General features: G+C 34.7%; 1 protein-coding gene across 1 annotated transcript in view; it reads left to right on the forward strand.

The window, feature by feature from the left end:
• EFCAB11 (EF-hand calcium binding domain 11) overlaps positions 1-16,315 on the forward strand; it is a 60,742-nt gene extending 44,427 nt beyond the window's left edge. Inside the window, 1 exon segment of the mRNA XM_040558344.1 lies at positions 15,636-16,315. Within this exon segment, the coding sequence (XP_040414278.1) occupies positions 15,636-15,735 (100 nt within the window). The 3' untranslated portion in view covers positions 15,736-16,315.
• Positions 16,316-22,790: the final 6,475 nt, after the last annotated feature.

Genomic DNA, 22,790 nt, shown 5'->3' on the forward strand with positions numbered 1-22,790 from the left:
TTCCTTTTTCTATAAAATATTATGAGAAGTTGCGGATCTGAAATTACCTCAAAAATTTAATCTTTAAAATAATATTACAGTTCATGCATAGTTTAAGAGATCAATTATATGAATCTGCAGTGTGATAGGACTACCTAGTGAAGTATTAATGCAAGTCTATTATAACCATATCTCTGTGCATCAGTAAGTTGGGATAAGTATCAATTCCAGCTGCTATTAACACATGGCAATATTAAGAACTAGAGCTCTATGATGTATACTAATATGTGAAAACTTGTCAGTGTCTTTTGCATATTGCATGTGCTATCATTTGTATTTGACTCGTTACGGTCACATGTCAACAGAAAGATTTATGTTTTACTGCAAATTTAGTGAATATTTTTTAAATAACAGTTGGGTTTCTTCTAAATTCCTCTACTGAGAGCATGATAAAAGTGGCTGTTATTTTTCTGTAGTGATTTACATTGTTTTTCTCCCTAAATAACTTTAGCATTAATAACTAATTAATTAAGTAACTTGGGCATTACTTTTGATCAGATACTTTCTGCCTTTACAGGCATATTTCCATTTAACAGTTTCCTGAGCCCTTCTAGTTTTGTTTTTATTGCACTAGATTTGTTTATAAGTAGATAACAAAGAGGTGATGTTGGTTTGTATTGAAATTTTAAAGAAATTGAACTGACTGCATATTATGAGTAAGAAAACTCAATATTTTTCCAAATCAAATTGATACCATTATAAGAGAGAGTCTCTCCTTAAAATTGTTGAAATTTTAATTTTATATGCTGCTCAAACATTTAGAAAATAATTTTTCCAAGGAAGAGAAGTTGATTTCACACTTACTGAAATATCTTGCCATTATGGGACAAAGTATTCTTTTAAGTATCTTTTTTGTGTCTTTAGTGCCTGAAGTGATTTTTTCAAATCTTACAGTATTGAAATCTTTGGCTACCTCAGTATATGATCACATGATAGTTATCACAAGGTTGAAATTTCTTGCTGCACAGTTTTGTTTCGCATATCAACAGGGTAGATTGATTCTGTTCCTGTTTACTGAATTTCTCTAATTAATAAAAATAAGCACTCCATAAACTACTCCCTTTATGTAGCACAGTAACTGATATTAGTTTCTCTTTTCCTTTGTTTTTGTTTTGTTCTTTAATGAGATTGTGTCATGGTTTGAAAAGGATAACCTACATTAGATGCAGTGCTTCATAGGACATCCACAATATTCTTTAAAAAATTTATAAATAAATACTTGGTAACCTGTAGGCAGAATATATATATCTTATGTATAAAGTTTAATCAAATACTGCCATGCTCTGCTTTAGTGATATTTTTACTAGTTTTCTTCTTTCAAATTAGTCATTTAGACTGCATTCAAGTTTGATTGACATTACAACACATTAGTTTTGTGTTTACTCAGCCACTAAGGAGCATCTGCTTAAAACATTTTAAAATATTTTGCAGTAATAAACACAGGTTCTCCAAAGTATTTCAAATGTTGGAGTAACTGAGAATGCAAAAGGAGGTTTAGCAAAAATTACCTGATGGGAGGAAGGTTTTAGAGTCATTTTCATGCTCTTTTTGTATATGGTAGAAAGGGAACCCTCTGCAGTGCGTTATTTTTGAGGTGGCATTCTGCTACTCACCCTGGAGAAGGACGGCATTAGTGTTCCATGGGAACAACACCACCAGTTCCTGCAGCCCTCAGGACACCCAAAAGGTGCCTCTTTCTCTTACCTTTGTGCTCTGTAACTGCCTCTCTGCAGCAGGTTGACAAATTGGTTGTACTTGGTCAATCGTCCTTGAGGGTTCCTGGAAACTCTCTCTTGAGCAGCCGTGCTTCCTTCACTGACAGTCCATGTAGAAGCTGCTTGGGTATTTGTCACCTCACCTTTCCGGGCCCTCTGCTTGGGAATCATGACTAGGATTTCATTTTGAATGTATCATCAGTGAATGTATAGTCAGAACCATGAAGTCTCTCATGAAGTAGTGAATATATGCTCAGCAATTGGCCACACTTGGCCAATGGGTGCAATCACTGCTACATCAATTCTGAAGTTTACAAATCCTCACCAAATCTTAAGATATGAACTCATTGCTGTCACAACTACATTGGTGCAACTCATCGATGACACCATCAGTTGAAGTGGTCGCTTTTCCTTTATTGTTTCTTTTGTAGGACTTCCCATTGCTGAGAAAATTCTCTGTTACTGGAAACATAATTTTCCTCATCATTATACTTCTTTTTGAGCTGGATCATAACATACTAGAAGATTGTTGAGCACAAAGTGAAAAGCTCTTCAGAATAGTTGTTCTTAAGGGATTAAATGATTATCATATCTGTCCAATTTCTTTCATCTCACAATCAAGTTCAAGATGGTACTAGATAGCTCAGTTGAAGTGATTATATATTTGAAATAGAAATTGTTTGATGTCCTTTATGGTATCACACTCTTTAAGACAGATGGATTTCTTTTTATTAATGTTAGTGTATCTGTGGTTCCTTGCAACTGTCCACTTACTTGAAGATTCGAGTGACATTTAGAGTATAAATCTGTCTAGCAGGGACTGATATGCTAGAAGTAAGATTTCAAGCTCTCTTATCTACATTGGCACTAATAAATACAATTAAGAAAAATGTCATTACACTTAAAGTATTTCTTTAGCCAAATTAGGTGTAGAGAATGGGAACTTGATACCTTCGAGAAAGCTAAGTGGGAGGCAGGACCTCTCATTTGAACAGTCATCAGTTCTCGAAAGCTTTTGTTATGTGATTACATAGTTGTTAGTATTCCTAAGGTTTCTGAACAGTTTCTGTTGATAAAACCAGTATTTTTGTTAATATTATACGGCATCCATTTTGATAGTTTTACAGAGAGACTAAGATTATTACCTCTTTGAAGAAATTTTCATTTATATTTGTCCTTTGTTGAATAGAGTGTTTCTGGAATTTCAGTCCATTTTTAAATTTAATCCTTGCATGTGAGATGTGGCATGAGTTTCATTTTTTTTACATCACCTTAAATATATTACTGTCTAATAAAATTTAAATGAAATCATTAAAAGTGTCTAAGTCTTACTTTTGGGTCTGTTAGGCACTTACAAGTCTGTCTTATTGAAAATAAGTTACACGTAGGTACTCAAACTTTTTAAGTGCATGCCTCTTAATATTTTTTTTTCCTTAAAGGTTTCTAAAATGCATTGCTCTGATCTATTTTTTCTTTAACAATTAAATTAGTTGTCACTAACATTAAATATCCTGGTTCATGTAAGACATGCAGTGCCATTGCATTTGGAAAAATAAAGCAAATGCTTTCCTCACGTATTTATACATATTTCATTATCATTGTAGCTGAGTCATTTTCAGAGCATACAGATAACACCTAAGTGAGCTTCTATTTTCCTTCATTGTCTCCTTTTACAGCAAAGAAAAAAAAACTTAGATTGTTATGAATTTATTTCTGACTTGTGTTATTATTACAAAAGAAATTGTTAGTGAGGTTAAGATCCAAAAAGTACATCTTTTACTCAATAGCAAGTTCTGATGCTTTAGATGCGATGAGAATTTGTTCAACTGCTTTAAACTATTCTCTGTCAAAACTCGATCTACAGCACAAAATACACTTTGTCCTTAACAGGGAAGAGCTGCAGATTCTCAGTTAATCATTTAGGTATTTTGAGCCTAGACTATTGGACACCTTAAGGATAATGATAAAGACATCGAACTTGGCTTACTATTTTACAGGAGCTAGTGTGGAAGATGAAAGCAGATTTGATGTGCTTATAGTTCCCCGGGCTGCAGCAGAAATGTGCTGCTGTGTTCTGTGCTATTTTGAGTTTCCTAAGGGCTAATGGCTTCGCGCCCAGGATACTGCATTGCTGTAGTCCAGCTGAAAGGTGACAAAGGCACATATCACAGAGGCCAAATCATCAACAGCAAAGACAGGATGAATTCTTGTACCTGGTTTAGGGTTATTGTCAGAGAGAGGTCCAGGATCAGTTCTAAATTATAGACCAGCTCACCTAAATGGAGCTGTGTAACATCAGCCAGAAGGTACTTCATGGTGCCACAAGCTCCTTAAAGTGTTTCTTCCTGCCACCAGTGTAACTTCTCTTTTTCGCAGTTTCTGCTTCCACCTTCTGCTTTTTATCCATGAGCTCAAGTACCAAGGCAGTTTGGTGACACTGTGTTATTGTATGCAATACAATATGATAAAAGGGGGGAATTTTGTAATACCTACATAGTGTTTTCACTGGAGTTCGTGACATCCTTCCAGTTCTTTAAGTCTCTGTGTCTGTATTTTAAATAGGATTGAAGAAAAAGGGAACTGAGGTCCATTTTTCTACTGCTCCTCTCTGGTTATGGCTCTCTTGAAATAAACTCTTTCAGAACAGTCAGCCTCTTCCACACACAGTTCATAGTTCATTAGCTATGTCAAATGCTGTAGAGAGGTTGAAAGAAAGAGCAGGGATGTCTACTGTGTTTGTAGTGTGGATTGTCTGACAGAGACAGTAATGCTCTTTTTACCCCATGTCCTGCAATAAATTCAGATTATGGCAGGTCTAAGTGATTGGTAGTATCCAGTTGAAAGCGTAGGGAACAAGAATATAATAATCAAGGTTTAGCAAGAATATCTTCTGAATGTGACATTGGACTCAGATTTGTGCAAGTAGTGCTACCACATCAAGTTGCTGTCTTAACTTGTGAAGTGCAAAGAATGAACTTAGAGCAAACTGTGCTAGGGCAGCTGCACACAAATGAACAGATGTGCATTTGAAAGCATGAGAAACAAGCCAGCCATTCATGGAAGTTAAACATCTAAGAGTGTGAGAAAATTGCATCGTTCATCAAGGAGAACATTTTCCTCTACTTTCAAAGTTTGCATCATGGGTTTGCAACTTTGGACAAATAGGAGAGCTTAACTTGCCACCTCTTAGCCTATTCACATGTCCATAACCTTCAATACTCAACTTTTAATCTTTTTAGAAAGATAACATCTCATGGCACAGGGTATCTGCTTTGTCCATGCTAGAACATTGTTTCAAGAGTGACTTAGAGGAATGAGTACTGAAACACTGGTACTGCGCTATTCTTCTTTTCTGACCCATGCCTTTGATTTGAAACTTTTCAGATCTGATCCTATCTAGCTTGCAAGATCTGAATGTGCAGCTTTAAATACTAAAATATATATATATATATATATGGATGTGTGTTTTTTTTTTTCCATGCTTTTCATGCAATCTGCGACTTAACTAGGGACTAGTATTGTTCTTTTTCAGTATTAGAATCAATAATGCTAGGATATGGAGGAGGCAAAAATTGTTGTAGTTGTAGTATTGTTGTAGTTGTAGTATACAATGATATAGTTGCTTGATGCTGTTTAACTATTACATGTCTCCAGGAAAAATAGGGAGAGTGCAGCTGATCACCTGCTTGAACTGGAGCTTGGTGTAGGTAGGTGCCCTCCTCTGCTTCTGCCATCTCTGGGTGAGCAAGGTTAAGCACACAGGGAATCTTTTGGTGATGCCTAACAAGCCATCTCATAGAACTGGCAGCTCTGGAAAGTGGGCTCTCCATTTGCCGCATAGAGTTTAGGAAGGTTTTAACCTAAGTTCCAATTTATGAAGCGTTCAGGACTAGTTCTCATCTACTTTTTTTCTATGTCTTCTTTTTTAAGTAAAAGTTCATTTTTTTTTGCAGGCTTTGTCTTCTGTATTTCATAGTTCCTTGTTAAATGAGACCTCAAGCCTGACTGGGGCTTTTAGGCAAGAGCAGAAGATGAATACTGGTGATAAAAATAGTTACATATGTTAGCCATGAAGTAAGGTATTTCATGTTTTCAAATGAATCTGTTCAGACCTGCAAGAAGGTGATAAAAGGATGAAAACATTAAATACATTAGATTTATCTAAAGACTTGATTTTTAAACTCCTTTTTTTTCTCAGCTGATGAGTGTTGTGGGGACAATAGACAATCTCTAAGTCAGTCTCAGTGCTTTCACTGAGTAATTTAAGGCAGAATTAGTAGGATCTAAAGTTAGGTATGTAGTCCCCAGCAAGGATGATGGTTTAAGTGAAGTAAAGTAGTAAAATGGGAGTAAAACAGTAGAATGGGAAGAGATGAGGGATTGTCTGAACTCTTTTGACATAAGTATAGTGATTAAGATTAAAAAACTAAAATAAAAATTAGCCTGACAATTTGTACATTACAGGCTATATAATTAGACTCATATTTTTCTAAACACTTTTGTTTTATTCTTCATTTTGTCACTCCTTAGCCCTTGTAACTGGTTTTGTTCACCATCTCTTTGTTATGAAGTATTCTCTGGATGTAGGTACTCTTTTGTCATGTCAACAGCATCTGATGGAAATGGAGGAACTGATTTCCTTTAGGCAATTTCTGTTTCCAAATTATTTTTGGCAGGTTAGGTGTCTACGTCATCTAACATTTTAAGTATTCTTTAAAACAAACAAAAAAAACAAACCACCAAAGCAGAGAGAAGAGTTCCAGCATTCCAGTACTGGTGTCAACCATGGCATTTCGCATCTACAGCAAATATAATGCTGCTCCCTTATTTATGTAACAAAAAATGAGTTCACTCTTTATATCTTGACTGCTCCTTAAAAGCTCACACTGGGTTGCTTTTCCACTAAGATTCCTAGCCTGTTTATGATCTTCTTTCTACGATAAGCCTCCCATTGGGGATATTATCTGCATTTCTTTTTCCCAGGCTTCTAGTTTTGATTCTGTAAAACCTGATTTTGTTTGAACAGGCAACCTTGACACGTGATTCAGATTGTTGTATCCAACCACTGTGTCTTCCACATTATATACTATTGCTTCATTCTCTGAATAATCCACAAATTATATAGTACATATTATAATAAATAAAATGATAATATTATACAACATAGTATCCTATATAACCATTACATATTGCATAATGCATGTTACGTATTATATGTTACATATTATCTGTTATATGTTATATATTATTATACATTATACTATGCAGGATATCACTGTAATAGTATATATTATTATAACATCATATATTATAAATTATACTTAATTCCAAGTCAGAGATGAAAGTATTTATTAATTTTGTTCCTACAGCTGCTCAGTAAATAATTCCACTAGAAACACATGCATTTAATAGTGATTTCAAATGCTAGTTCTTTCTTGAGCTCTGCGAGGCAATTCTTAATTCTTTTATAAAACCTGTAGATCCTTGTAGGTTTCAGTAGATCTTTTCTAAGGGGCAGAGGCTTAAGAACAAGAAAAAGAAGTAAAAAAGACTGACATAAGCAGGGTCGTTTACATTCAGGGGGTAACTTTTTTTTACTAAGTGAAAGAGAGTGAGAAGACGTGAGGATGAGCTGCAGTATGCAGTTGCACATGAAAAGAAGTAGAAGCTCAGAGGTTCTTCTGTGGAATGCCAGCGGAAAAAGAAGGCAGAACTGATCATGAGAAGAGGATCTGGGGTATTTCTTTCTCTGGGAAGTGTTCAGAGATGTAAAATGAAGAGTTACTCTCTCTACACAAGTACACTACTGGCCCTATGGGATCAAACATGGCATGAATGATAAAGGCTTCAGAAAAGACAACCATTTAAGAAAGAAGGGACAAAAATTGGCAGAACTAGTGTGCCCAAGACTATTTCCACTGTTCAGGCAGAAGAAAATCAAGGAAAGCATAGAAAAATGGATAAAGAATATTGCAGGTAGAGAATTGGCATCAAGAATAAAGTATTTTACAATTATTGACAGCAGCAGTCAGGTAGTGCACTCAGAAAAACAGGACAGCATTTATCCCAGAGAAGAAACAACTGAATGCAATATACTGTTGGAACAAGTTCTCACCAGATAGTAATTTGTTTGCCCTCTACTTTAAAATAATATTTCTAAAAACTGAACAGCATTGAAGGTGAAGCATGATTCCTTAAGTTCTCCTATATGATTGAAACTTCTGACTGCTAGTGTTCCACATCCTGTACTTTGTGTACTTTTGCATCCTCTACTTTATGTACTTTGCCTGTCCTGTTTCAGGAAGCAAAACCAGAGGTTTCTTCATAATTCTTCTGCGTTTACCAAAGATCAGAATGGCTTTTCTCAACACTTGGGTTTTAAAGAAGTGAAATTAATATACACATTAGTAACAAAACAGCTGTGGAGCTCTGCAGGAATCCCATCAACAAAGAGGCAAGCACTATGAGAAGGAAGAACCAGCTGGTTAATCAGAAGAGAAAGCAGCTTGTTGAAGAAGCCGTCATCCTTGAATCTTCAGTTGGTGGGTCATTTTATCCTCGGCAGGGATTCGTTGTGTGATGTGTAATTTTTACTCTCGCTGCTCAATCAGAATGACAGCTTTGGTTCTAATCCAGTGAAAGTATTGACTCTGGCTTAAATTATTCCCTGGTGGTTTTTTGTAAGAATATCAGATAAACATAGTAGCAATAAAATTTGAATGTAAAAGATATAATCAATTTAAAATTCTGGTTGTGAAAACTTTATTCTTCATATAACTGTTGAGATTATATACATGTGGTCTATTTACACAATTTCTAGCATTTTCAGGTTGGGGTTGGTTTTGTTTTTCTGAATATCTGTCAAGTAATGAGTTACTTATTCAGAGCAATTAAAACTGAGAAATACAAGATTTCAGCTATTGCGGTCCCAAATGTCTATATGATCTCTGTGTAGTTTAGTACATGCTTGAGTAATATTTCTGCATAGTCCCTGAAATTATATTGTAATCATATGGAATATTTTTATGAATCTGTTTCACAGGCTGGTACTTCAGAAAGTCTAAGAAAGGGTTCTGTTCTTTTCATTTCTCTTTCCATAAAAAATTTGTATAGGAGAGGGGGAAAAAAAAAGGCCAAAAGACCTCTTCCATTTAAAAAGGCATTTTTCTACTTTATAATAGGTGCCTATTGGAGCCAATATTAATTTATAAACCTGTTGCCAAATAGTAGGCAAATGCATTTAACAGACCTGTATTTGTAAATTGCCTTACTTTTAAGCTTTAAAAATTATTATTTGTATTGTAATTCCAAAAGGAAGAACTCAAGGTTGAAATTTTCAGTCAGATAGTGAAATAAAAGACAATTCTGAGCCCAGTGCTCCTAAAATATAATCTGAGGCAAAAGACAGTAAATCAGTCATTTCCAGCTCATGGCAGACAGGCAACAAGTAACCATATCGATCTTCTGATGTTCTTCAGGTCACAAGGAATAAGCTAAAGTGAGGGACGACAGGTTGACAGCCAAGTGTCATTTACCCATATTGCTTTAGAAACAGTGGATCAAGGAAGGCTGGGAGAAGATGCGTAGAAGCACAAGTGTTTGTGCAGAGCAAATGAAAGCAGAAAAAAGGGATGTCAGTAATGGAGTTAAATATAATTTGCATACAGTAGACAAACATAATTTGGAAAATTTTATCATTGGGCACATACAATAGATGATTATGTTTTGATGGGAAAGGGGTTCCCTTGGAAATTGAATCCAGATTTTCTGACTGTTGCAGAGGCTAGTGTCAGAAGTAGTGGAGGAATAGCTGTAAAGGAAAATTCCTGGATCACATTGTAAGTTGCATTTCTTCAGTGCTGCTACTTCCTTGAAAACACGAGTTAGATCAAACAGTAACATCTTTTGTTATTAGAGAAAAAGGCAGTTGAGTTTTAAGAGTGCCTTCTCCTTGTAAAATCACCGCGGGTTTCCTGAGTAGGCTGGCTCCCTATGATGTTCATATTAGATTTCCTTAAAGAATACAAAGAGAAAAGTTATTTTAATAGAAAATGGGCTTTGGATTATCACAGCCAGGTCAGAAGAATGAAGGTAAGGCAGACATTGTTAGATCTGAATGGTGCTGGGACTTTAAGCATGAAAGAACCATGCCCAGACACACTTGCAAAAATGACTCCAGGCCTAAATCATTCATAGCCAACAATCCTGCTGGCCTCTGATGTGTAAGTATGACAGAGCATTTGAAATGTAGAAAATATTTAATGAGGCAATAAATGTATCATGAGAGTTGCAAGGCAGTACTACTGAGCTGTAATTAAATATGGTACAGTACTTAAATGCAGTTTAGATACAATGTAGTTTGTTAATTCAGAAAACTGCACTTTTTAGCACTTCTCTGAAATAATTTAAAAGAAGTATAAAACTTCTACTTATTCATGGTGTAAACCTAAATAATGAAATAGCAGGGAACATTTTTTTTATTATTATTATTTTTTATTTATTTTGGAGACTTGAGATAGAAATGAGGTTTGGCTACAATAAATGGTTGAAGACCACCACTATTCTTGGAATATCCTAAAACCAGTGAAACTGCAGAGAAGTTGAGATTTGAAGACACTGTATCCAGCCCTGTGTGCCTAGCGTGCTTCTGCCTCTAATTTAGAACTAATACTTCAGTGTGGAAGAAAAAATAGGGACAATAAAAAAATTACAGTAGATCACGGACTATTACAGAAATAAGTTACTTCTATACATGGTATATCTCATTATAACTTCATCTGTTCTGAGAAAAAGGTTGTTACATAGCAATACATAAAAAGCCATCTATTAAGTCACCACATGTAGTCATTTGATAAATTGCAACTATGTTTGCAAAGTAGAGGCCTTTTAATTTGTTGTTTCTCATAATACCTCAGCTATAAAGCACCTAGTAAATTGGTGAAACTAAAAGTTTTCGGAAATAGGTAGTAAAAACTTCTCAAATGTCCAATTTTATATCTATTTGTAAACAGCTGTCTTTTCATATTTAGTTATGGCAACTGTTAGTGCTGTTTTACCCAAATTTAAATGAGTAACATTTTTAAGTCATACATTAGCTAATTTGGAAAATCAACTGACTATTTCTGTCACTTTTAAAATAATATATTTTTTGTTTGTTTGTTTGTTGACCAGTAACCAAAGTAAACCTCTATTCATGCAGACTGTTGTGAGAAGGAACCTTTTATTTTATTTTATTTTATTTTATTTTATTTTATTTTATTTTATTTTATTTATTTTCAGTGGTACCTCCCATATATTTCTCTACCTATATTTGGTTTACATGATAGATCTGCTGTTTTCTCCTCACCGATCTCTATCTATGAAAACTGCTGCCTGCATGAAATAGAGTAAATGAAAACGTCCTCCCTATGGGTTAACTTCAGTTCTTTCAAAGTCAAAGCGAGGACCATCCATCCTTACCTGTATAATTAATGATCTTTAACTATGTTTGCATAGTGGAGAAATCTATGCTAGTTTTAAGCCACCTTCCTCACTTGCATATATATGATGTATGGCCATGACATCAGAGATCTGAGCAGAGTTTAATTTATCCTGGCTCTTATGTGACTTTGGAGCTTCTTCTACTGAGCTAACCAGTGAAAGCCAACTCAACACCAGTCTCTGCTGGCTTTGACGTACTTTACTCGATGTTTTAAGTAACAGAAATGCTTGCTCTTTTTTTAATTATTATTATTTATTTATTTATTTTTGATTTACCACTTAGGTCAGATACTGAATTGTCTAGAAAAATGCAGGGTAGAATTAAAATTTTTAATCTATATTTTTACATGCTTTGGATAGGTATGATGAGAAATCATATATAAATCAGATAAAGAATATTTCAAATCTTGTGCCTACTTTAAGAGGTAGTGCTTATGTGAGAGTCCATCCAAAAAGAAGGAATATTGTGGCCGTATTCTGTATTTGTTACTTTTAGTGAATGCTTTTGTCTTAGGAACTGCAAGATCTGATTATAAGTGAATTGTTTTGGGGATAGTGGGAAAAAAGATTGAGTGTCTGCTTAATATATTTAAAAAATAAAAGGGTAAGCTGTATTTGCATGTGGATACTTTTCTGATAAGTACTCATTTCAGTGAATTAATAAACACAAATCTTACAGAGGGAACTTATACTGATGTTAGTCTTTTAAGCTATTCATTTACTATACTCAGATTTATGGTTAAAATATTCCTGTCAGAAGGAAAGTGCCATTTATCTAATCTAGTTTGCTATGAAAATACACTTAGGTGATTTGGGGAGTCTTCAACTACTTAATTTTATAAGAGAATAATTTATACCTCACAGTCAGTAACTTGTGACGCTGATTATTACTCAATTTTCAGTGAAAAATCGTAGTCTACCCACGGCACTGCATACCTTGAAACATCTATATATGTTTTACTAAGAATGTTAAATGAGTACTGGTCTATGAAATAAAGATCAATATACTGTGACATAGTATTTTTAGAATCATAAGAATGAATATATCATTTGCTTCTGCTAGATGAAAATGAAAATTTAACACTCCGAGACCATTCTAGCTTTTAGATTACTTTTGGCAAGGTTTCGGAAATTTGTAACATTTAAATAAATGCAGTGTTTCTTTCAGATTACAACAGTTAACTACTTACCAGCTTATTAGTCATTTATTTATCAGCCAACATATCTGCTAATCTCTGCTTAAAGGTTGTCCAGACGGTGATGCACAATTCAGAGTCATTTGGTGGCTTTTGCAATGTAGAACAAACACCATATAAAGTTGAGGGCCATTTTTCAAGACAAGCTTCCAAACAGGTACACGTAATTAATATAAACATTAAATACGTGACTGTGCACATAACTCAGATATATGGGGTGAAATACTTGCCTCCTGAAGATTAATGACAAAACTATTAAATTTAGTTTAGCCAGATTGTCAGCACTACCTTCTAAAATGCTTGTGAATTGATCTTTCAGAATTAAAGTTTGAGAATACCTTGCAGTATTAAGAAAAAAAGAGATTTTGCTATTTGATTATTAAACATTCTCTCAGTTATTCGAATCTGTACATTTTCTTTAAATAAACTAATTTACTTGCACATAACAGAGGTTATAGTAATAATTACTGTCATTAAAATAGGCTTTTTGTTACAAAAAAATGCTGCAATTGTTGACTTCAAAAAAAATGGGAATGTCAAATGAATAGCAGGTTCAAAAAAAATAAGATGAAGTACTTATTCACTGAGCAGGTGTTCAGGTTGTGGGCTTCACATGGCTTTGAAAAACTATTATAAAAATTCATGCAATAAACATGCATCAAGAATAATTACATACAAACATGCATGTCCCATTTAGGAAACCCCTGAATGTAGGTATTACACCAAGGGACAATAACCTAAGGAAGTATCACTACACTCATCCTTTCTTCCATACACTGATGGCTGCTGTGAGAGACAAGCCATTTGGGTAAATGAACTGATTGTCTGGGATGGTAAAACTATTTTATTCTGTGGTTCCTGTTTATTCAAAAAGCATCTGTATACAAATAGGGATGTATAAGTGAAAACAAGACGAGACAAGCATGGATCATCGTTCACCGTCTACATTATCTTTTTTATAAGGCTATATCAGTAGAGAAAGATGGTGGTATTATTCCTTTCATCAGGTTCTTAAATCTTGCTTAAAATTTCAGGGTGAGCTTCATTGTATTTATCTCTATCTATTGTTCTCTAAAAATGCCTCTTCTGCTCTGTTACTGATGGAGAATGTCTAAATCATGCTTTATATGAGATAGTTAAAGTACTTACATACAGTGCAGATCAATGGGTATGATTACCGCCACAGAGTGAGCCAGTAACGAAATAATTAAACCTAGTATTCTTCCTTTTGGCTAGAACATATGCTATAGCAAGTTATGTAGTCTTGATTTTAACATGATAGCAACTGTCCCATATCCGTAGGTAAGTTATCTCAACAGCTTGTCGGCACCATTAAAAAAAATAAATTTTAAGTAAGTTATACATTTGTCTAGCTTTGTCTTCCAAATTTTGTCTACCATCATGCCTTTCCTTGCTGCTTAAAAAGATATTTACTATCTGAAATATCCTCTCTAGATATATACTTGTTGTCTTGATTTGATTGAATCCATTCTCTAATCTTTTTTTTGAACAGATGATTTTAATGTCTCATTATAAGGCGTCGTTTCCAGAGCTTGTTTTTACAGCAGTTATTTTCTCAATTCTTTTTAGTTCCTCACTATCCTTTTTGGAGCCTGGACACCAGAAATTAGACACAGTATTTCCCTAATAATTTTCCTAATGCCATACTCTGAAATAAAATCAGTCTTGTATTTGTTTTAGATATTATCCTGCTTATACATTCAAGGATCATATTCACCCTCTTATGTAAAGCATCACAGTAGGAGATAATCTTCATTTGATTACTTTTTATGACTCCTCCGCCCTTTTCAGTCACTGCTTTCCAGGATGGCATCTCCATTTTGTAATTACGACCTAAATTCATCCCCTACTGGTGAATAACTTTGCATTTGCTTATATTATAACATACCATGTCTGAAAGGATCCCTTTTACCAAGAAATTCATCAGATTGAGTTATGATCAGCTGTCATATTGTCCATAAAAACACATAGGTGATCATCATCCAAAACTTGTCATTACCTGAAAAGCAGTAGAATGTGAACATGTTTTGGTCTTGATCTAGAGCTAACAATGAGCTGAAGGAATTAATTTTGTTTAAATATTTCCTCAATGGTAGGGTGTCATTTCATGTGTTTATGGTCATGTGAGGTTCATCATTGCACCATGAGGTTTGAAGTTCAGCTGACCAAGTTCAGAAAACGTTTAATAACATGAGAGGTTAATAGTTTGCTTGTAGCATAGTTCAACATAGTACAAATTGTTTATTGCCAAGAAAGGAGAAGAATCTTATCAAACGATGTTAAAAGTTGCAAAGAGGTGGCAAGTTAGCAGACTGGAGGATTCTTGAATAAATTGCAGATTAATATTTTTTATCGAAGGGGAGAATGATAATATTTTAATCTAAATAGTACTTCTTCAGGGAGATGGAAATAAGAAGTACATATTCTAAATCAAGACCCTCCTTTGTGAAGACCAAGATGCAGTATTTTCTTCAGAAGAAATCTTTCTTCATTCACGTGGTTTGATAGTTACTGATATATTGAAAGCTGGATATTATAGAGAAGATTCTTGCAGTTGAAGTGAGGATAGACAGATGTAAGCAGTATTCTGTTTTCTTTTATCAGCCCTTGTAGCCTTTGAACTGTTTTCATATTTGAAGGTGTTGTAAATAAATTATTTTCTTTTACCTTTAATAGAGTTCTCTCAAGAGTGTGTTTAGAATACGGACATCATATAGAATAGAACAGCTCATCCCTTTGTGTGAGGCTTTCTTTAAAACTGAGACAGTATACTACTTCTGCAGGGTCTAGAATCCCTTTGAAATTTCCAGGGCATTCAGAGGATAATAAAATGTGCCTCTGCTAAACAGCATGGATTATTTTGGAATTTTAAATTTAATCTATGTAGGAGATGCATCCCATTTTGCATACTGCAGTATCGTAAGAATACTGCCATACTACCACTAATGGTGAATGTTGAATAAACATAATGATACTTGTTCTTTTTAAAAAGCTTTGAGATCTACATATGAGACGTACTACACAAAAAGCATTTTTAGTTAATTAATTCTTTTTATAGAATTCAAATGGGTAGGATTTGAGCTCTTCAAAACAATATTGGTGTTGGATATCTACAACTAAGTATAATGTCTGTTTTACATAATGTCTTTTAGGTTTTAGATACCAGATCTCTTTTCTCTTGTAGACAGGTTGATCAGGATTCTAATGGTCGCATAAGCTTCAAAGACTTTGAATCTGCAATGAAGTATGGACAAGATGAAGGATCACCATTGTACTTTGCTTAAAGTATAGTGTCTAGTGAAGAGACAAAGTGAAAACTTTAGATCTCAAGTTATTTAAAAATCAATGAAACTTCATTTGTTTCAGCCAGCATTTTAAGAACTTTGACTGTAAGTGTAGCTCTGAAGAACAGCCTTTGAAGCTTTACTGTTGACAAGTTGGGTGTATTAATTTACATGTGTATGTGTGTGTAGAATACTTAAAATATTTGAAAACTCAATTGATTCCCAGTCACCCTAGTTAGGAATTGCAACTCTCTACTTTTTGGTTTTGACAACATATGGAAAAGGACTGACTGATTTCCAATTACTGTGAAATTTATTTTATTTTTCAAAGTCCTTTGTTGACAGACCACAATGCCTCACACATGTAGAAGCAGATAAATTTATGGTGGATAATGCCTGTTTTTTAAAAAATCCATAGTATATTTGTCTTTCCTTTATTGTTTCCCCTTCTTATATTGTTCTTTATTTTTAATATTACACCTCATTTTTAATTTAGCATTTATTTGTTAATTGTCTATCAAATTTACTTCTGAGCAATTATGGAGAACTGTGTGGGTATAATAAAAATAATGAAGTAAAGTAAACATGAATATTATTTTCTCTTGAATTTTTTTTTTTTAAATGGAGATAAAAATAAATCTGGAAGTGTATGTCATGGACCTCAATCTGGCAGGCTGAAAATAGTAGGTATTCAAACCTTCAGCTGACTCTTAGTGAAGAATTTCAATGTATATGCTTTAGTAATATCAGAATTTTCCAAGAGTTGAGGAGAAAAATAAGGTACAATCTGTCACGGTGTACACACAACTATCTTCCCTTTTCTCTCCCTTCCTCCTTCCCTCCCTCTCTCTGTCTCTCTCATCCAGTAACTGCTTATGGAGATGTTCTTGCCTGCTCTAAGTTTATGTACACCCATCCAAGCTGTGCTGTAGTGAGATAAATCCTTTTTATTCAATTTATTTTATCTGTGATCCTTTACTTCCTACTGCCTTTCTGTTTTCATATTAGTAGTAATAGATAGTAGAGATTTCATTATGGGCACTGATCTCTGATCATATGTTCCACTCTGTTGCTCTATTTCTGTTTACCTGCCAGTCGTTAAATTGCTTGGATTAGAGATTTCTGCTGAAACTGTCCAGAAGCAATCCCCTCCTCATGAGACCTTATGGACTGCAGCATGCACTTAATACCACTGTAAATAAATAACAAATAATAATGATCAATAACAGGAAGAGAGTATCAATTCTACTCTTAAATTAAAAGAGAAGTCTCCAATTTCTTCCTACCTTTAGTGAGACATGCCAGAATATAATACATGGACAAAGTATTTATAAAATAATGTCTATGTTTTCTGTTCCCATTACATATATGCACCTTACTACATACACATAAAGTGAAATCTTTCTCTTTTTTAATTCCAAGGCAGATAGTACATAAATAATGGGAGGAAATTGGAGGCGCTGAATATATCAGCAGATGTATCTGATTCTATATATAAGAAGCAGATATCCATTAGATGAAATAGCTGTAACTCAAGTAGCATGCTTTATGTGCTAATCAGTGCAAGAGGACTGGTGTTACCTTTGAAAGGTGAGGGCAAGACATGCTAATAGATTGGGGGTTTGCCTTAGAAATGCTATTTCCCAATAGACGAACGTTTTCATAATAGAACCGTCATCATGGATGTTAATTAGCAGTATCATCACCGTCTCTGCTGAGACACAAAAGATTGAATTATTATCCCACAGGGACAGTTGCTACAGGTCTAGACACATTCATGAAAAAATGTATGACGGGTTGCTGTGCTATTACTTATATTCTCTTTTTTTTTGGTCAATAGACTTCAGTCTACTGACTATGGTATCCAGTCCCTGCACTTTTCCTAAATGCTAATTCCATGCAGTATTATGTTATTATTATATTTATCATTTTATTGTTTTATTTATTTCAAAGTAATTATTTAGTTCATAAGGAGCCACTGATCTGAGAAGTTTCCAGCTGCTGGAAATCTTATTTTTACTACTAGCTTCCATTTAGACATTAAAAAGTCAATAGCCTCTTGTTTGTCTTTGTAGACTGACTGTGGTTTGCTATCTAAATATCTGACAATATTTTCAGTTTATAAACTCTGTACCATACAAGAATAATCTTCTGTTAAAGATTATTACAGACCATTAAAGATTATTAAAGTATTTGTATGCTTTTCCTTCTAAGAAACATATGTCTTGTATATATATATATGTATGTGGGAAGGAACTCTAGAGGGAAAGGTGTTCTGTTTCCTTTTTGTCTATATGCTCTCAATCCTTATTTTCTCAAGGACCTCAGAAGTTACTGTTAACTTGAATTATCTCCAGCAAAGGCCAACAAAGTTATTTTACAATGTCACAAAAGGGCTTTTATTTTTCTTTTTTAGGAAAGAATGGAACTTTATGAAAGGTTCATAGATGTTCTTGTTTATCATCCCATGAGAACCCATGGAAAGAAATTGCAGATGATCACAGTTGAGTGGAACTGAGTAGGCTCTGGTGATGCTCTCCCTACTGAATAGTTGAATAAAGACTAATTACTAGCTACTGTTTATCAGGGTTGTGACTAGTGAACTGCAGAAATACTTCAGCTGTCACTACAAACTGATAAAATTAGGAATGACATTTAGTCGGTGTGTTAGGTGGTGGATTATTCTCCCTAATGATTTGGGAAACAATAAAAGCAGTAGCTACTCAACTATCAGATGAAAGAGACCATACTCTTTGCATTTTTGTGTGTGTTCTATTGCTGATATAACAGCTCCCTTTTTGGTCCACATGAAAGGACTGGCAGAGCTAAGAGCTATGATCAGCATTAGATCACAAGCTGCAACTCATGTCAGTGACAACTCATGTCAGCTCCAGAGTGACATAAAAGGGACTATACACTCACTAACAGGCTACATTCTTATTTGCAACACTTCCAAGCATGTAAAGACAATGATAATATGAACCCTGAAAAAAAAAAAGTTTTGTTTGATGGCTACCCTCTTTGGCAGAGTCCTTGGAACCAAAATGGGACTGAATCTTCAGCACTGAAAAAATGAGTTGCAGTAGCTAAAGAGCCCTAGCTTTAAAAGGAACAAGTAATTATTCATATATGCAATGGAACAGCACAGAGGTGAATCTTCAGGACTTACTTAACAGAATGCTGTACTGTATTTCAAGTTTATAAGCACATTTGGTTTCCTATTATGTAGATTTTTTTGTTTTCTGACACCTCAGTTACTTAACAAGCAGGATTTGCTTGTTAAAAATATCCATGAAAAGAATATTTACTTTTCTTGAGTTTTCAAATGAGGGATCATCTGTTCAAATTACTTGCAAATGGATACTTTGTGCACTTGGTTTATTGCTGCCACTTTATAATAAATAGATTATATAACCATACTTTCAAAATATATTTGTTTTGTTCTACTGGGGCTTCTATAAGTCACTAGAGCTCTTGAAGTCTAGTAATCTGTAATTTCTATTTAAAGGATTTGGATGATTTTATTGATGAAATGAGCAGGTGTTGAACTATGGTCTTTGGGCAACCTGATGTTTCTGGTAGTGTAGCATACTGAAATGCAGGAGAGATTTGACTGAAAAAGAATTCAGAGGACTGAGCCAGCTACCAAGATTTTCCTCGCTGAAATGTGTTTTTTGTTTGTTTGTTTGTTTGTTTTTGTGTTTGTTTCCTTTTCCGGTGTATCAGATAATGAGTATTTCATCCGTATATTCAGTAATCAGAAGACTCCAAAAGTAAATATGTGCAGTACGTCATAGAATATGCAATATGTCCCTATGAGGTTCCCAAAATAGAACTTAGTTCAAAGATAGTACATTAGGTTTGTGGCAGTGTTACTGTGTCTTCTATCTTTAATCAGCTGAGTGGGTGGTGTCTGACAAGTCAAACCCAGTAACTAACTGACACACAAAATGTCTCAGTTCAAAGAAAAGCTTTGATATGACTCTTATTTACTATAAGATATTACCTTTATACTTCTCTGGCAATGAAATGCTGTCTTAAAATTAGTATGAATTACAGCTCCATCCCTGCTTTAATTCCTTAACACTGTTCTTTGAGTGGAAAACTACCCAAATGGAAAAAGAGTAAGACCTGTTTTTAGCCAATAATGATTTCAGAAAATACATTGCACCATTTTCCCACAAGAAATATAAGGGAAAAGTTGTTGTTTTGTTTGTTTGTTTGGTTGGTTGGTTGGTTTAATCATAGTTCTTCAAGGACTCTTATCTGAACTTCTTATTTGCAAGAAATTAAAAATTAGTGATTAATTTTAAAACAGTCCATATAGGTTGCACATGCATTAACATGGAGTAGTTCTGAAGTGAGTCCCTTGAAATTCCCCACTTTGTGTACATTCCTCCAATTTGCAGAGCCATTATAGTGCATCCAAATTAGATTCATTTTGATGGAAAACAAACTAGGAGTCCACTCTGGGCACCCCAGAAACATACTTCAATACCTAATGGAGATACATGGGTCTGAATGAGTGACTAACTTGCACCACCATGAAGTCCCCCATGTCTTCCAGCATATATCGAGCAGACGTGCAGAATGGTCAAGACCTTCTAGCATGCTCTGAAGGGCTTCTCATGCTGTATGAATGATGAAATGGCCTACAAAACTTTAAATTCACAGTTGACTGTCAATCAGTATTAGGAGGAAGGATTCAGAGTTCTTGATCACAACTTGGCCAGTAGAGAACTCATCATAAAGAACTCTGATTAAACCAATAGAGAACCACTTTGTAAGAGCCTCAACACCAATGTCAGCAAAATACTAAACTGCTTCTGCACTGAAGTATTTGCTAATGTAGATTTAGCCAGAAAGAGTCAGCTGTTTAAAACTGCTTTGATACCTGTGCTACAGTGAAAGTCTCAGCCTTAGTCAGATGAAACCTCACTGACAGCAAAGAAGAGTACTTCTATGCGCACTGCAAAATGTCCAGTTGAGTTTGCATTTAGATATATAATTCTGTTAAAGTCATTCTAACATAAGTAGATTTAATACGTAAAGTGAATTTTTTGTTTCTAAATACAAGAGAATGTTGACGAATGTAGATAAATATGGCTTACAAACTAGTTTTATTTTTTCATAGAAAAGTAAGACATTTACAACAGTACATCTTAGGATGAATTGCTGCATTAAAAGATATAAGGTGGGTCTACTGAGAAAAGCTTAGAAGCTGCAAAAATGATGCCGGAAAGGAAAGAACTTTGAATACTTAATCTTTCTTGGAGAAGAAAGCTGTGAGAGATGTTAAATAATTGTGAAATACTCGGTGACATATTGAGAGGTAACAGATGCTATGGCATCATGTCATAGTCAAACACTACTAATTTTGTGTCATATATTTGTTAACATTCCTATTCCTGGCTAAGGGCAATTTTGAGAGTTAGTAATATGAAATTCTAGTGTTAAGAGAGTACAAATAACACGTCAGTTGAAGCTCTACTTACTCTCTCTGTAAAGCACGCAGGAAGCAGCACACAGATATGTTTAACTGTCTAAGAAGGCCTCAGTTGAAGAACTTGAAATTCTGTATTTTGACAGTGTTGTTTTGGAAGAGGGATGCATTATTCCAGAACTGATATGCTGCACCCAAACAGAGCAGCCCTGAAGAAAGACACCAAGTATCCCAGATTTTCCAAGTCCCCATTTGGAAGATAGGTCACCCCCTGATGAACTAGCAGATATATTAGCAGCTTTATTAAACCTTCTATGCTTTAAACCTTCTTTTCTCGGAAAGACTCTTAATTAATTAAATGGAGAGTGTTGGGAGAGGGCTGCTTGATTTCTTTTTTGGTCTTTTTCCACTTTTCTTTTTTTTGTAAGTGGACAGAGTTACTGGAGATTTTAATACTGCCCTGAAGTCAGACCTACAGAGACAACTGCAGAATAGTGCAGGTGGTGGAGCCCAGAAGCCCCATCTGGACAGTGACCCAGGATTTCACCGTGTAGAAGATGGAAAGCAGAGTCCTGAATCTTAAACTCAGTGCCAGAAAATTGTAACTGTTATACAGGACAGACCTGAGGTCCCCATATCTCAATGTCCAGCCTCGAACAGGTGGCAGTAGTGATGATTAACCATATAGCAACAGGGCTGCGGAGAGTGCTGCTTCCCCAGCACAGTCTGTGTGTCCATCAATCAGAGGTTTACAACTCCTTGCTATTACATCCTGTATTATAGAAGTGATTTCATCTTGAATCATACTTGCTCTTTTCTTTGTCTTTTTTTTTCTTTTTTTTTCGATTCCTGCTATAGTCTTTTTTAGATGATTAGAACTGCACTCAGTGCTGAAATTGTGGAAAACACTGTGGCTTTATATAGCAACATAATGATATTTCCCATTTTATGTTCTATAGCTTTCATAACAGTAAGTTGAAGATTCAGTAGTGAGGCGCAGCTAATTCAGAAATTATATTAGGAACCGGTTAGATTTCTTTTTATTTTTTTCCATTATCTTCAGTCATACATTATGTAACTTTGCTATCATAAAAAATATATATCATGAATAATAAATAAAAAAATAGAAGTCATATTTTTTGCAATATTTAAGCACCTACATAAATAGGAAGATGGCTCTTGCAATCTGCAAAACTGTTGAGGCACCTAACGCTTAGCTTCTGGAATCTAACAGTCCTTACACTAACTACTTACAGGGCTTTGAAAATCCTGCAGGAGTCAGCCTGCATTTTTAAGATTTTAGAAGTAGACACCTCATGTGAATAAATACTAAAGCGAAGAGCTTTAAAAATGAGACAAGTCATAGATCGCAGCAGCATCTCCTGCCTTGTTAGGCAAGCAGTTCCAAGCTTTATGCAGGGCCACAACCTGGGTATATGTTGATCATATGATCGACATATAATGAGACAGAGACTACTACTTAGAAAGATTTTCTCCATTTGCAGCAACCCATGCAAACAGCTGCAGATTTCTAAACTTAGCAAATCACCTAAATTTACTGGGTCTTAAGAAAAGTGACTCATCTGGATTTATAAAAAAAATAATACTGAAA

Source organism: Cygnus olor, chromosome 5, assembly GCF_009769625.2.
Source record: "Cygnus olor isolate bCygOlo1 chromosome 5, bCygOlo1.pri.v2, whole genome shotgun sequence".
Lineage (NCBI taxonomy): Eukaryota > Metazoa > Chordata > Aves > Anseriformes > Anatidae > Cygnus > Cygnus olor.